The 16,855-nt window shown below is 37.9% G+C and overlaps 1 protein-coding gene across 3 annotated transcripts in view; it reads left to right on the forward strand.

Moving 5' to 3' along the window:
* Nucleotides 1–15,267, forward strand: part of RASAL2 (RAS protein activator like 2) — a 395,120-nt gene extending 379,853 nt beyond the window's left edge. For 2 of the 3 annotated variants that reach the window (XM_011962385.1, XM_011962386.1), the window contains exons 15-18: nt 5,142–5,276; nt 6,743–6,945; nt 8,182–8,269; nt 13,907–14,348. In XM_011962385.1, the coding sequence (XP_011817775.1) occupies nt 5,142–5,276; nt 6,743–6,945; nt 8,182–8,269; nt 13,907–14,071 (591 nt within the window). In that variant the 3' untranslated portion in view covers nt 14,072–14,348. Of the gene's footprint in view, nt 1–5,141; nt 5,277–6,742; nt 6,946–8,181; nt 8,270–13,906 lie in introns of all 3 variants that reach the window. The other variant, XM_011962387.1, reaches the window with a different exon arrangement.
* The last annotated feature ends 1,588 nt before the right edge of the window (nt 15,268–16,855 follow it).

Here is a 16,855-nt window from a genome sequence, read left to right on the forward strand (position 1 = left end):
ATATATATATATATATACACACATACACACACACACCCACACACACATTCATGTAACTTTTCATATATGTAATATATATCTTTATATATCTTTCATCTAAAAAGATTTTTCTCCTAAAAAAGCATTGTGTTAGTTGAATTTTTTTTGAAACCTAATGATAGTACTAGAAAGTTTGAGATTAAAAGAGTTCTATGACAAATCCTTTTATGCAGCAAAATAACTGGGCAGGGAGACTGCAATAAAATCCTAGTTTGTATCTGTAATATATTTGCATTTTTACAGTTTAGGCACTTACTGATATGGCTGCGTCTGCCTCCAGTCTGCTATGATCAGAGCCCCTTGCACCTACTTTGATTTTTTTAATTGGATTATTTATAGAATCCTTGGATACAGAAATAGAAGAAGGGATGAAAAGCATGACTAACTTAAACTGTTTCTAGAAGCAGACTTCCTGGGCTAAACCTCCTACTTGGTCATTTTTTACTGAGTAATAAAGTTTTTCTACAGTCTTAAATTTTTCATTTTTATTTTGTTGTATTTCCCAAAAATTTACCAAATTGTTTGATTTAGTAAGCATTTGTATTTGAAGAAAAGGAAAAATATATATCTTTTGTATGTATCATATGTATTTTTTATATATAAATGTGTGTGTATATATAAACATAAAATGTATGTGTTAGGAGGCTATCAGTCATGCCCACCTTATTGTGAAGTAGTTTCCTCCCATCACTTTTGTGCTGGACTCTAGTTGAGATCAACTACTTTCAGAGAATTAAGGTGTTCATTGGGAGGAGAAAGGAAAAATACATAATTTTAGAAATCAGAATACTGTGTAGAATCACATATCTACTCAGGGAGTTAGAGCAGCACAAGGGCACTGAAGATAAAATAAGATTAGTGAAGGGCATGAGATCTGGCAGAGAGGGACAAGACAGGGAAAGTGTCCTCCACCTGCTTTTCAAAAGTGTGCTTAGGCCCAGCCCTGTACAGAAAAGGAAAATAAAGATTCTTTTTTTTTTTTTATTCTGCTTACCCTTTCCTTCTGTATCGTGGAGTCCTCTGTGACTCCATGAGGGCCTATGACTCAGGCTGGTTGTTTATTAATATTATAAATTACATAGCCTTTTCTGTGGTCATCTGGAGCCAATTGTCATTTATAATATTTTTTCTTTAGGAAAATATAATACCTATTACATAAGCACATAATACATGTTTCTGTGGGTTATAAATAGAGGACTGCTTGGATGGATGGGAGGTGGGAAATGCATACAGTCTCCAAACAACCAATATAAAAATTAGTTTTTGTGTCACAGCCATTAATGAGTCACATATATTTTTTGGCATGAAGTAGGGTACAGACACAGTGAGATGTCCAGGTACAGCTTTGAATATTAATCTTAGTTTATACTTTTGCTGGTGGTGCCACTGTCATATCAGTTGAAGCATAAATCACTTTATTTTGATTGTTCAAATTTCTTTTTTTTTCCTACACTGGCTTTTGGGTCATTGTTTTGAACTTACATCGTTAGTTTTTTATTTCTTTTTTTTTTTTTCGAAACAGAGTCTTGCTCTGTTGCCTAGACTGGAGTGCAGTGGCGTGATCTCAGCTCACTGTAACCTCCGCCTCCCGGGCTCAAGCAATTCTCCTGTGTCAGCCTCCTGAGTAGCTGGGATTACAGGTGCCCGCCACTACACCTGGCTAATTTTTGTATTTTTAATAGTGGCGGGGTTTCACCACATTGGTCAGCTTGGTCTCAAACTCCTGACCTCAAGTGATCCACCTGCCTCGGCCTCCCAAAGTGCTGGGATTACAGGCATGAGCCACCGCGCCTGGCGTAGTTTTTTATTTCTTATCTTTCTGTTTCTTGCTTGCTTTGTTCATCTCACTCCCATGAAGCCTCTGAAGTTCTATATAATCAGCACATTTTTAAGGCAAATTCTTTTACATATTTTAATTGCAAATTGTGTTGGGGAATTCTCTCCCAGAAACTAGAGGATTTCTTTGTGGGGATTGTTCTGTAGGTGGCTGTAATTATCAGTAGCTTTGTCCCTGCAAATTCCGTTTATATCTTAGCACAAAGTAGTGGCCATTGTCTGCACAGTAACTGGCTTCGGTCTTCTACGTCTAATGAGTAGGAAGGAAATAAAATCCTGATGAAAAAATTTACAGATAAATTTTTTTTTCAAGAAACTGTCTTAATTTTTTAACCCATTTCAGCCTCTGTTTGGATTGCTTTTTTCTTATTTTCCTCTCTATTTTGTTTTTTATGTATCATGTACTTTGTACAAATAATAGACTTTTTGTATAATATATGAGTCATTCAGATTTAGCATGTACCCTAATCTTAGAAATTTGAATTTGAAGAGACCTTTTAAAATAGATAATTGACAAGTCTATTAATATGATGCTGCAGTTTTCACATTTGGATTTGTTGAGCTGTCTCCTAACCAACCTCTTCAAGAACTCCCAAAGTTTATGGATTAATTTAATCAGCCCTTTCTTTGGTGTTGAGAGCAGAAATTCGTTTATAGGAATCCGACTATTTCACACTATGAAGCTGAAACCAATTGGTCTTGTTTATATCTAGTAAATACTAGCAAAGAACAAGGAACTGGCCTCAGCATTGCCAGGCTGTGACTAATTGTAGTATCAGTGAAACTGCTGCGTCAGGCTCTTTTGCCCTAAAGCATTACTGTTTTTCCAGGGAGACCCTATACAGCTTTATCTAAAAGGGAAGATATTCCTAATGGGAATTCCTGCTATATAGCTCTATAGATGATGATTGTTAAAAGGATATTATCTGTTGTTTAGATTTTGTTGTTTTTGTTTCATTATCTTTGATGATCATGTTGAAAGTGGATATAAATTTTCTGTCTAAGGCTATTCCTAGGCAAGATGGGATCTGAACCACTTACCTCCTCCCTCAATTTCTTGGACTATAAACTAGAGATATTTTTTGCTATTAATCCAGCTTATAAGGAGGTGGAACAGTCATTGAAAAGAATCCTTTGGTGCCCTTCCAAAGGATTAGGGGAAAAACATAGAATATTCTCTTAGTAATAAATTATATTTTAGTAATTAATTCTAAAGATAATCCAGAATAATAAAAGAATAATATTTTATTGAGTATCTGTTGTGCATTTAACTAGTCAGTATCATTTAAAAGAACTGTATGATATGATGCCCATTAGATTGACTAATTAGAAAGTAAGAGCAACACTTATAAGACCAAGAATATATAAAAGATAGTATATAGTGTTTTCATTTGAAGAACATATTACAACAAAAAAAATCACGAAGCAAAAATCACCTCTGTTTCCTTTCAATCCAGCACAGTAACTATTTTTTATTTATTCAATATTTCTAGCCTTTTTACAATTTTGTGAAGACTTTATCATTAATAGAAGGAATAGTTAGGATTGATCTATTTTGTCCTTTCAATCCAGCACAATAACTATTTTTTATTTATTCAATATTTCTAGCCTTTTTACAATTTTGTGAAGACTTTATCATTAATAGAAGGAATAGTTAGGATTGATCTATTTTGTCACTTTTATTTTTATTATTTTGACCACCTACTGTATGCCAAGGAAAGTGCTAGGATATATTAGGAAGTGGCTGAAAATAAGATTTGACCAATAAAATAGTAGAAATTTCTAGAAGTTCATTCACAGTTGCTTAGTGTGTACATGTCTATTTATATAAACTATGCACATCCATCCTCAGACATGAAGCTATTTTTATTGATATATATCTATAATCTGTAAATCAGCTAAACCAGATCCTTCTTCATGCCTTTAAGAAATGTCCCTGTGTTACTTTTGCATGTGCAAGTTTTAAAGTCTCTCCCAACCCATCTCTGATAACCTTTTAGTCTCTGCAGTCCGTTTTTTAATCTGGTCTTCCTCACTCTCCAGTTTATCAAAATACCCCTTCTTTTAAAATATTTATTTAGAGTTAGTAACTGAGTTCTATTTCAGAATGATATAAAGATCCTTAAGATGTAATAGCTGTGATGGGAGAGAAAATGCCCTTCAATTATGAAATTATAGAATTCTGGTCCTCAAAATGCAAATCCCTCTATTTAATTATAAAAGGCTAACTCATATGCCAAGTTTTGCACTCTCTCTTTAGCTTACTCTCTCTTTCTGAGGCAGGACAGATGGAAAAAAAATTGTGTGTCTCCATCATTGTTTGTGGGGAAAGCACTAATGTTCAGTAGCCTAATATAAATTGTAATATCTAGTGCCAGATTTTGAAACATAAATATAGTAATGACTGACATCTAACTTCTCTGTAGCACTCTGAAGTTTCCAAAGAGTTTTCATATATATTGTCTTATCCTCACAGCTCCCTATGAGATGATCAAGATAGGGGGTAGTGACGGTATTGGTATCTCTATTCAGTAGATTAGGAAAATAGACTACCCAGTAGCCACCGTTTTGATCCTGTATTCAAGAAATTTTCCAGTATAAGGACCCTTGAGTGGTCTTAATCCATCATGAAGTCAGTGTTGTGTAAAGATAACCAACATCACTTGTCCTTCCTTTTCTCTAAATCATTAATATGAAAACTAAGTAGATTGGTGCAAAAGTAATTGTGGGTTTTGCTGTTTAACCCACAATTACTTTTGCACCAACCTAATATTTGCCATTCTGATTATAAATGGGCACTTTGTGAGTTTGTTTAGCACTAATCAGTTTTTTGGTTTCTGATTGTGTCTAGGCTAAACAGATGTTTTGACCATCAGGTTATGCTTTCTTCCTGGTATTTTATCATCAATAGACTTTTATGGCAGAGGTCATTTATTAATTTCAGCAGGCAATTTGTTACCTACCAGTATTTTGCACCACTGGGCAAATTAACAATTTTAAGGCTTTGACTTTCTTTAGAGGGAGAATAAGGATGCCTTTTGGATATGTTATATACAACTTTCTATTCAGAATAGTTTATACTTATATAAATGTATATTCTCTTTCCCTACCCCTAGCCTTGGCATTAGTAAAATAATACTTACAGCTAAGAGCATTAATTAGAAAACTGAGAGATCACAGTTAACATCTTCCAAGAATAGCTGTTTGTGAAACATAGCACATGGGTGAGCTGTTAGGGGAAATGCTAATATCTGTTTCTGATGCAGGTTCAGTCACCTGTGGACTCTGCCACAATGTCCCCAGTAGAGAGGACAGCAGCCTGGGTTCTGAACAATGGGCAGTATGAAGAGGATGTGGAGGAAACTGAGCAAAATCAAGATGAAGCCAAGCATGCTGAGAAGGTAGAACCTAGTCTGCTTCATTGACTTACTGATCCCAAAATGGCAGGCCTCTAAAAGGATTATCTAGCTAAGAACATAAACTCCTCCCACCCCCATCTTCACCTCTACCCCTTATGTTAATCATCCTACACATATCTATGTAAAATAGGTCCGTGGTGTGTGTGCATGTGTGTGTGTGAATATACGTGGAAAATGTTCATCTTGCTGGGGGGTGGCAGTAAGCTACTATTTGTATTTTTAATGCCTTAATCTAGAGAACACTCTGCTATTCATTTCTAGTCATTTTAGGTAAATATTTCATGTTTCCATAAACTTGTTGGTCTTCACCCAAGGACAAAATCACCCTAGGGGAAGACTTTTTCTTTATCTTGGTAACAATTTGGTTTTAATTTTAGTTTAGTTTTGTTTTGTTTTCGTTTTTTTGTTTGTTTGTTTTTTGCCTTTTCTGGGTCAAGAATATATAGGTCTATAGATGATTGTTAAAAGGATATTATCTGTTGTTTAGATTTTGTTGTTTTTGTTTTTTAAAGAAAAGTTGACAAGGGGAAAAAGGGTTATCAAACAAGAACCTTGACATCATATATAGAATTCTATTATTTAATTGACAACCAGACAATTAGCTTCCTTTTATCGGCATGATATTCCAGTGTACTCAAACCCCAGCCACAGCAACTACAGTACAGGAAAGGGCCATGTAACTAATGGAGTCACTGAATTTATGTAAAGCTTCTTAGAACACAGACATGTATGTTCCAGCAGGCAGTACAAAATTGGGCAGGTGAGTCATATTATGAAAATGGGCCAAGAAGCAATATTAATTGGCCCTAGAGAACATGTAGGCCTTTGTTTAGTGCTGTGACTGGAATAGTTTACACTTTTATAGTTGGGAAGAAAGCAGCAATAACCTTTGCCATGAAAGTCTATTGATTTAGGGGCTTAACATTATAGAAATGTTGCTTGTTCTCTAAAGGGGTAATTGTAGTAGAACAAAGGAATGGCAGTCTGATGAGCTAAGACACGTCAGAGATCTACAGTGCAGATGATGACACAGAATCTTTTTCTCTTATAGACAACTGACTTTTGGCTTATTTTAAGTGATTTGTCAGACTTTTAAGTACTTCATCTATTTTTTTTCCCCTCTCATTTGATGTCGTCACAGATTGGATGTGGCTTATACCAATGGTAGCCTAGTGTAGAGAGAGATACATACATATGTAGAATTTGGAATGCCAAGTTAAGATTTAAAATGTAATTTTAGTAAGAAAGGCAATGCTCCATTAACATTTATGCCAGTTGATAATTTTAAAGAATATTAAGAACAGTATAGGGAATGACAGCACAGCCAGCATCTAGCTACACTGCTTAGGGTTTCTTTTGTTTAAAAAAAAAAAGAAAAGAAAAGAAAATCATTGATTTCTAAAAGCAATGTAATTCCAGTTTTTCTCTCCTTGCCTCCTCTGCCCTAGTATGAGCAAGAAATTACTAAACTGAAGGAGCGCCTGAGAGTGTCCAGCCGGCGACTGGAGGAATATGAACGCCGCTTGCTGGTGCAGGAGCAGCAGATGCAGAAGCTGCTGCTGGAATACAAGGCCCGACTGGAGGACAGCGAGGAGCGACTCCGAAGACAGCAGGAAGAGAAGGACAGCCAGATGAAAAGCATCATCAGCAGGTCAGACATCACCTGGCAGCAGATGTGGGCTAGTTAGGGAGACAAAGAATTGAGATGATCCACAGAACCTTGAAGGAATGGCAGCAAAAGCCATTTTTATCCTTGTTGTACTGAATACAAATGGGATGATTGACTGTATCTCTTAAAGTATCCCAAATATGAGACCTTGGGCACTTCCTATGAAGATAATCTGTTTTTCTTTAACCATAACAATTAGAAAAAACTAAAACTTGGTGATTTACTTGAGAAATCTTAGAGAACTGGGTTTTAAAAATGTAAATATCCAGTGCCCAAGACTAAATTAATCTTTCAAAATGAGTCCAGAAATATGGAAAGGAATTTTATGGAATATCTTTGGGGCCAGAGGACCTCTTTTGAGAGTGCTGCAGATGCCAAGGGAGAAAAAGGGAGGGTAAAGTTTACCAAACACTTGTATAGCACTCACCATGGGACACACACCTTTCTAAGCACTTTACACATAATAGTTTGTTTAATCTTTATCACAGCCTCCACCTGCGCATTATTATTCTCATTTTAGCATTATTATTCTCGTTTTACAAATAAAGAAACAGGCAACAAATTCATTAAGTCACTTGCCCAAGGTCACATAGTTAGTGATGCACCAGGATTTGAACCCCGGACTCCAGATTCCATGCTCATAACCACTATGCCTCAATATTTGTAAAATGCTATGGACAGGTCAAGTAAACAGAACTGTTTGTTGTTTAAATAGTATGGAGGTCATTGACCATCTTACTGAGAGGTATTTGGGTAGACTGGCAGAATTAAACATCAGTGAGTTAAGATGTGAATGGTGGTCAGGAAACAAGCTAGACATACTATGTATAGAGTACTCATTGAGGAAACTTAGCTGTGCAAGGGAAGAGAAAGTGGGCCAGGTATAGGGTAACTTGAGATTAAGAGAGGGTTGTTTGGTTTTTATTGATTGATTTGATATTTTAAGATGAAATAAGTTGTGCTCAGGAAGGAATCTGAGAGAGATGAGGGAGGAAATGATTATGGGATTATTGTTCCAAAGGAGATGAAAATGTGTGGGATCCAGGCACAAGGAGAAAAATCGACCTTAGATGTCTTATTCCAAGGTGGCGGAGAAGAAAGAAAAGATGGTTGCAGGTGTCTTATTAAGAAGGGCAGAGGATATTGAGTTTTCCTGTTCTCTACACTAGCTAGCCGTCTCTTTGAAGATGTTGATATTTCCTTCCTGCCACATTCTAGGCTAATGGCTGTGGAAGAAGAACTGAAGAAGGATCATGCTGAGATGCAAGCAGTTATTGATGCAAAGCAGAAAATAATTGATGCACAGGTAAGCAGGCTTTGAATCTAATAGAAGGCACTTGTTTATAATAACTATTATTTCCTGACTTCACACCCTTGCAAATGCCAAGGCAGGTACCAGAAAATGGGTCATTGAAAAGTTCTGGACATTATATTTTGAAGATTAAATGAGTGTCTATGTGACCTCCATTACGTTTCCTTTCTTTCACTGGTGAGAAGTCTGTTTACTCAGCAAAGTGTTAGCGTGTTTAGTGCAGTTGCTTGACAAATCTCAACCTAGTGCATGATGCGGTTTGCTTCTTTCCTTATGGAAAGGAGGGCATTTTCTAAGGGGGTAATTGTGAAAAGTGCACTGCATGTGTCTGGCTTGTGACCTCCACTGACCATTGCTTGGCTGTGCTGTTCATGGTCTTGTCAGTCACGTCCACTGCCATCAACCTTTTGCCCCAGACAGTAATGGAATTGCCAGGGAAAGACAAGGTTGTAAAAAGGTACCTTTCCTTGTTGTTGTTTTGGTTTAGGGTTTGGCATTGCTGCTTGGAATGTGCTTGGCTGCTCTTCTTTGTTGGTGCTGTGCTTAGAGAGCAGCTTTTGATAAAACTTTAAAAAAGAAAAGGTTGTTGAAATCAGAACCTAGGCTTCTGCTCACTATAGCTCACACCTGTGACACCAATGAGATAAAGGCTGCCAAGAGCACCTCATAGGGACATGTCAATGATTAGAGCAAAATCCAGGAGGCAAGAAATGTTTCTAACTCCTTTTTATTTTATCATAGCAAAATATGGTTGTATTTCTTATGGTGAAGCAAATAACAAAAAGCAGGTACAGTTTTGATAGTTTTGATAGTTTTGATAGTGGCTGATCTAGCCACTGAATGTGTTGCTTCCCTGAAGATAGCCGATCCAGGTTTGCATTTTTCAACCTTAAATGCCATATCATAACCCTAAGCTGTGAAATAAAAAATGAGAGCAAGGATTTTATACATAGATAGCCTACTCCCTTCTCTAGGTATCAGCTAGTAATCAACATATTTTCGAGCCCCTAGTATGCTTAAACATGTACTTAACAGTCTAGATTCCTTACAGAGTCCATGTGGAATGGGGTTTATTTTTCAACAAAATTGAGAGTGAGGCTGAAAGCGCAGTCATGGAAAGACTGCTTCATAGGCCTCACACTTCTTTAAACACAATAGACTTGGAAGTCAGGTGAGGGTTGTGAGGATGCTGTCTCAATCGGCACAGTTCCTTAAAATATTTTGGATTCTTGAACTCTATAGTTTCTGGATACTTAGACATGCTGAGAATCAGAAGAAAGGTCTATAGTAATTATCTTACTTGGTCCTTTGAAAGAAATCTTTCTAGATGCCCCCAGGGTAGGTGAGGTAAGGGTAGTGGAGACTAGGCCGTCTCACTATTCACACTATAAAAATTCATCCCAGAGACTTAAGAAAAACTGCCTGGATAAGTAAGGCAATTGAGTCAGGAAAACTAATGTTGGTAGGTTTTCACTTTGGAAATTTCAATATAGCAATATAAAGCAAGAAAAGTTCTATTAATCACCACACAAGGAGAGATGTTAGTACTAAGGAATAAAATACTTTTTAAATAATTTCAGCTGGTTTAAAAGTATCAGTCTTGGCCAGGCAAGGTGGTTGATGCCTGTAATCCCAGCACTTTGGGTGGCTGAGGCAGGCAGATTGCTTGAGCTCAGGATTTTGAGACCAGCCTGGGTAACATGGTGAGACCCATCTCTACAAAAAATGCAAAAATTAGTCAGACATGGTGGCTCATGCCTGTAGTCCCAGCTACTTGGGGGGCTGAGGTGGGAGGATAGTTTGAGCCCAGGAGGTCAAGGATGTGGTGAGCCGTATTTGCACCAGTGCACTCCAGCCTGAGTGACAAAGTGAGACCCTGTCTTGAAAAAAAAAAATAGTCTTAAGCAGAGGGAGCTTGGGTGTGCCACAGTTGTGGTTCTGTACACGGGCTGACAGGACAGCCTCATGATTAGCTCCTGAAGATTTCTACCCCACCCCCTAATTTTATATTAGGGCTAGGCGACTGGGTACAAAGCAGAAGTCACCTGCTAGGCATAGGAGGTAAAAGCCAGGGAGGGAATCTGATTTATTAGGACTCAAATGCTCTGGAAAGTAAGGACCATCTCTCAGTTAACCAGGAGGGTGTCATGTGCAGGAATGGGAGAAACGTTATCCTCAAACCATCAGTCACTGTCAGACTGGTGGTCTGGCTAAGCTAGTTAATATTTTGGGTCCATACTTCAAGGCAGTGGTTTTGAAATGGTTTGGTTCTCTGGACTATTTTGGTAGAATCAAGGCACCTTTCATAGATGAATATACAGCTGCTTCCACTGACCACTCAACAGCAAGGACCACTCTCAACTAATGAATCAAATCATACTACGATTGGTTAAATATAATAAATTACCTACCCAAACACAGAAATTACTATATAATAAATTATTCTACCAGAGACCCACTATGGATCCCCAGAGAATAGTTGGGAGAATTCACTAAACTATATTTGGAAAACCTCTGCACCATGCATAGCACAAATCCTAAATACTATAGTTAAATTTTAAAAAATTACAGTGTCCTTAAAAGGAAGGTTTCTCAACTCCAACTGTTGGCTTATTGATACATTAAAATCTTATTATAGCAAATGACTTTAAACATCTTTTGGCATTCTTTGTAATGAATGACTTTTGTATCAGATCTTTTCTTTTGTAAGGATAAATCTTCTCTCTTAAGTGAATGATGGAGCAGAGCAGCCCTTCTGGCATCATTTAATAGAATGAAGACATGTTTGGTGTGAAAGCTTCCCAGAGAAGTAACTCTTAGGTCAACACTTCCCAAAACACTACCAGACAGGTGCCCGGTAAACTGGTTTTCAACTCTGTCAGCAGCCCTGTGCTCCCACCAGGAAAATCTTGTCCCTGAATTCAACGTCTGCCTCTTCTTGAGTCATTTCATGCTACAAGGCACAGGCCTGCATCAGCCACTTTCTAACAGGAACTGCAAAAGGATGAGCCCTCCTTTTGGTGAGTGGCAGAAGCACCTATCCTGGACCTTGTAGCTTAGGGACCATAGGGATCCTAGTGGTGATAATAAGGATCCATTTCTTAAATATCAGACCAGCGAATGTGCTGCCTTTCACCCCTGAGCATGAGGAGACATTGTGGCTCCCAGGATCTCTCTATGTGACTCAGGTGGAGAACAGAGAAAGCCTTCCTCCTATGAGAAGCAAAGCAGCTGCCTAGTTACTGTTGCAAGTGATATCTCCGCTGTGTTAAATTACAGGTCATAAATGGAGATGAGATTATTCAAACAGGCAAGTAAACCCGGCGTCCGTTCTCTAGCTGAGCAGTTCCCAGCCCTGGCCCAGTGCACTGGCCTCCTACACATTCCAGCTCCTGCCACTCCCCACATGGAATTCCTTCCTGTCAGGTGTGGACTAGATTGCTTTCCCTTACAATCCAGGCAGAATTGAAATGTCCGAGCATCTTTTGCCAACTGAACTTGACTTTCATAAGTCTCTATTTGATTTTTTTTAACTTTTTTGTTTTATTTTGAGAGGTTGGCAATAGGGGGAAATACAAAGGGAGCTTCTTTATGTGGAAACTTTCTGCTGTTTAGTAGGGGGGCTGTTTGTCTTCAGTTGTTACCTTTTTAGGCAATAAGTAATTACAGTCATTCTTAGCCTTCTTTTTGACCCTTTAAAAATCAAGTTTTTCATGAATGATTTATTTTTGGATGAACCCTGGAGAATCCTAATTTCCTTAGTATTGAGGCCTTATAATTTATCCCAATTCTGAAAATTATCAGTTACCAGTTTAGAGCTCATTCCTAATAATGTGGGTAGGGAGGGGGGAATATCATATTTAGCTCTTACCTCTTGTTTTCTAGTATTCACTGGCCGGTTATTACCTATTGGCTTTTCAAAGATCTGTATTTGTTATCCCAGTAAACTTCTTTGGTTATAATTTTTTTAATTATTATTTTTTAGAAGCCTTGCAGCTCTTTCCTTTAGTTTTGTCTATCCTTAAAATGAATTACTTTCCCAAAAAGCATTTTATACCAGATGCATGGGTCATTAATAATGCTGATTTTGTATATCTTACCACTTGAGTTCTCCATCAGGGAAAGAAGGATTTTTTTTTTTTAAGTGATAATGACAAGCAAGAGCTAGTTTGTTGTTGTTTCTTTTTTTTAATATACTTTGAAACTGTGACCACCAGCACTGCTGCCTTACAGATCCTGCTTTCCTGCCCCCAGAAAGCAGGAGAGTAAAGGGAAGTATTATTTGATGCCAGGTGGTACGTGATTTTACCTAGATTTTCCCCAGGGCCGTGGTCTTCACTCTTCTTTCTCCCAGTAGCATGTGTCCCAAAGTGTAGCACTACATGACAGCCCTGGGTAGCTGCTGTTTTAATAGCAAGGAGCAGCACCAGCCCTCTGCCCTGCCACCTCCTCTGTGAACTTTACCATGACTAAACTTTACCATGCTTTTCTCAGGATCAATTTAAAAGACCCCTAAGGTAGTAAAGCTCCTTTTGGCTTTGGAGGTATTCCCCATATGCTATTTTCTTTTTAATTTTACAGGCATAGGTAAAGACTATTTCCTGTATTGTTTTCTGAAAACTATAGACTTCATGTTAGAAAGGTTCTGGAATGATTTACTGAGCTGCTGAAGCTAAGATAAGGGTATCTCTTCTAACCTAATCTTTATGAGACTGATAATGTTTTGATAAAATGATTTTATAAAAAAATTTTAAGTAGTCCTACTTTCCTTTAGTTAGACTGCCTATTTTTTTTCCTCTTTTTTTCCCCCTTGGTTTTTGTGTGTGTATATTCACCAATGCTTGGTTTCCAAATATTGTTTCTAAAGCATTTTTTTTCAGAGACTCAAAAGTAAAATGAAAGCAATCTCTGTATTGGGCAGCCCTCCTGGAGTAACTCTGAGCTGGAATGGGTCTAGGAGCCTGTGTTCTCTGTTTGTTCTCATGTGTTATGTTGATGGCATTCCCTTTTCGGCCACATCTCCCTCCCCATATTCAAGTAACTCCTTGGTCTGAGCTTTTTGGCTGCTTTTTTCCCCTCTCGCTGTTGCATCCTCACCTTGTTGGTGACTCTACACTGCCACCATGTATTGTTTTAATTTTGAACACAATGTGAATTCTTTCCAAATGTGACTGATATGCCCTCTTTTGGGGCTAAGAACCCATAGATCACATGCTCTTCTCCTCTACGAAATGAAACCTCTGGTGCTTCTTTCTTTGCCACCTAATTTCCATGTTTCAATTTTGACCTAAAGCACTTAGTATAGTAAGGCAGCTTGATACCTCTGTTGCATAGTCTCAAGTAACACATGGTATCACTTTTACATGAAAGTCTCATGTCCCAAGAGATTTTTAATAAAAAGCCCTGCTATGCTGAAAGAACAAGAGAGAGAGAGACAGAAAAAATAAACAGACCCATTGGGCTCAGGGGAAGCTGAACCTGACCAGTGTGCAGAAAGAGGCAGAGATGTTCCATTTGGGAAGCACCATGCATACGGCTGTTTGAGAGAAAGCGCTGGACTAGTCACTCAATAAAGAAAGCGTGTTACCTCCTGCCTGTAGCCTGAATAAAGGCATGATTGGTGTGTTGTAGGAAAAACGGATCGTGTCCCTGGATTCAGCCAACACCAGACTGATGAGCGCGCTGACCCAAGTGAAGGAGCGGTACAGCATGCAGGTCCGCAATGGCATCTCCCCCACCAACCCCACCAAGCTTTCCATCACGGAGAATGGTGAATTCAAAAACAGCAGCTGCTGACGGGCTTTGTGAATAGACAGACTGTGGAAGGAGACAGAAGGAAATTGACCCACTCTCCTATCCCCAGACCTTTACCTAGCCCCTCCAGGTTTACAGAATGTTGCTACTTCACAATGGCAATGTGGTGAGAAACTCTTGAATGAAGAAAGGAACCTTGTCTTTCAGGGCATAAGGCAGTGACTTCCAAGGTCAATGCTTTTCCCCCACATCTCTATGTACATAGGGAACTTAGTTCTGGGCCATGTACAGAAAATATCACTGTAATATACCAAAAGGAAGTTAATAATGTAGATTACCTTTTTGATTATTGCTATTTTTATTATTGTTTTCCTCTTGTTGAAAGCACTGCAGTTGTTAGAGGAAGTAAAGTAGGAACTGTTGTGTGAGTGAGACACGAGCCTGTAGGTTCAGTAGGTAGAGACCAAGCATCTATCTGATAGAAGCACATGGAGTGCAATAGGACATTGTGAGAAGGAATTTTTCAGGGATTCATCTACTAGTTTAAAAACCCCACTCTGGCCCCCTTGTCCTTTCAGAAAACGTGCAAATACCAAGATCCATACAAAACAATAATTTATTCCACTGATCAACCAAGACTGGTTCTGGTTGGAAGCTAATCTGATTTGGGGATTCACTGTTTCAGAGGACACAGACAAAAGCTGTTGCATCAAAACTGGACTTTAGGAGTAATTTCAATGGAACTCCTGTCAATATGTTTATTTCCTCTGTCTACAGCAGATGGGAATCTTCTCTTTTAGATAGGGGCTTTTTTTTTTTAACCCCAGTGGTAATAAAGGGTGTTCTTTTTCCTCTTTAGAGTTTACAAAGCTATAAATATTTGTCTCTCCACGTACCATCTTCATCTTCACACATTCACTGCGCTTTCCTCCCCATGGTGGGAGCTGTCGTCACCAACAGGGTTTACTCTCCCCTGGAGAGGTTATTTAAATAGCTGTCCATAAGCCATCCAAATCAACACCCTTTCTTCCATACAGAAAAGGGCTAACCATACCATAGGTGGAATCTCTGAATATTTCCTATTAAAATTTTTTTATATGTGTTAAGTTATAATTTTTGTTTGGGATAAAGACTTTATCCATTGTACTAGCAAATCTATGGGGGGTAATTTTATCTCCATCTTTAACTTTTAAAGTGCTTCTTCCCCTTTTCCCCTCAATAAAGAAAGGAAATCCAAATTTGAAGCATCACTCTCTTAAAAGTGATGATTGCTCATGTTTAAAAAAAGAAAAAGAAACAAATTGAAAGTGTCAGGATGGCACATTCCAGTTGTTATTCCCATGCTGATAGATTTGACAATAATGACCCAATTTCAACACTTGTCATCTATAGCCTTATTAATACAGAACAGAAAAAGTCATGGAAGTGAATTCATTTCCCTTTTTCCAAAGGTGTGAAATATCATCTTGAATGCAACCTTGATTACCAGAAGTATGGAGTGTTACATGTTAAACAGACATTATATATACAAATATATATACACATATATATTCACACATATGTACATATAACTGCACAAATAGGAAAAGTTCATGCCTTCTATGCTGTTCAGATATAATGTTAAAAGGATCCTGAACCTCTTTAAGCAAGATCTAAGCAATTGTTTTATATTGAGAAAGCAACAATGTTTCTCAAATAAGTTGATGTTGATTTTAAATTATAAGCTTTAAATAATTTTTTTTTCTAGAAAAAGGGGATGGAAAAAAAAGGACCTGAGGGAGCTGTATGCATCAAGTGAGTGTTTCCCCATAACGGATTATTTATAAGGGAACATGTATAGTGCCCTCTTTTGAGCGATGCTGACAGACACCAAGCCCTCCTTTTCACCGAGTCCCAGGCTTGCATTCCAGCCTCTTGATCTCTGCCCTCTCTCAGGTGGATCTTTGTGTTGGACTTTATGTTCCAGCAACCTCATCATGGCCACATAAGCCACAACCTTTTAAAACAGTTTATTTCATAGCAATCCCTGTTTCTGCCAGACAGAGATCTAAAATAGGAGTTTCTCACTGTGTTTATCTGATCTGCACACTTTATATCCAGCCGTTTCGGCACTTTTACATTTTCTTCACCTTTGGTATTTGTTTTGCAAATTCTTACACCTTCTCTCCAAGCGGAGGGCACACTGTGGTCAAAATCACTTATTTTATTAGGAAAAAGAGCTAACTGTTCCAAAGTGTAGTGTCCTTTGTTGAAGGAGGAGGGATGTAAGCATAGATCTGTTATTGTTTCTGGCTATTCTCAGCTCAAGCCATGTTTAATTCATTCTTTGTAAAAGCCTTCAGTTGTGCCACAGAAAACCTGGTAAGAGAATTGTCAGTTTCATTGGCCTTAAGTATGTAATATGGGTGATGTCTTGCCATTGAGGTTTGGAAGCTCTTAAGTGCTGATTATGGATTACAGAGGGCTGATAAAATTACCTATATTGGGAATTGAGAGAAGCCCCAAAAAAATCAAATGTGCTTTTGATGGATAGAATGTATCTTATTAGCATTATGGGAGCTCCTTAGAGGGCTGTCTTCATTGGAAGATTTAATGCCCAAAACATTTGGACAGATTATGCAGCCTTCTACTAGCAGGTTATCTTGAATGAAGAAGAAATAGCAAAAATAATAATAATAATAATAATAGTAAGAGCATTACAAGTAAACTACAAGTTCAGAGTTGTTGACAGATGTTAAATGTTAGGTTATCCTGTGAGCCTACTCCTGTCCAAACATTTTTCTCAGTTTTTCTTTAGAGAATGCTGCAATCTGTGGAACTTACTCT

The sequence above is a fragment of the Colobus angolensis genome, unplaced genomic scaffold, assembly GCF_000951035.1.
Source record: "Colobus angolensis palliatus isolate OR3802 unplaced genomic scaffold, Cang.pa_1.0 Scaffold59, whole genome shotgun sequence".
Classification (NCBI taxonomy): Eukaryota; Metazoa; Chordata; class Mammalia; order Primates; family Cercopithecidae; genus Colobus; species Colobus angolensis.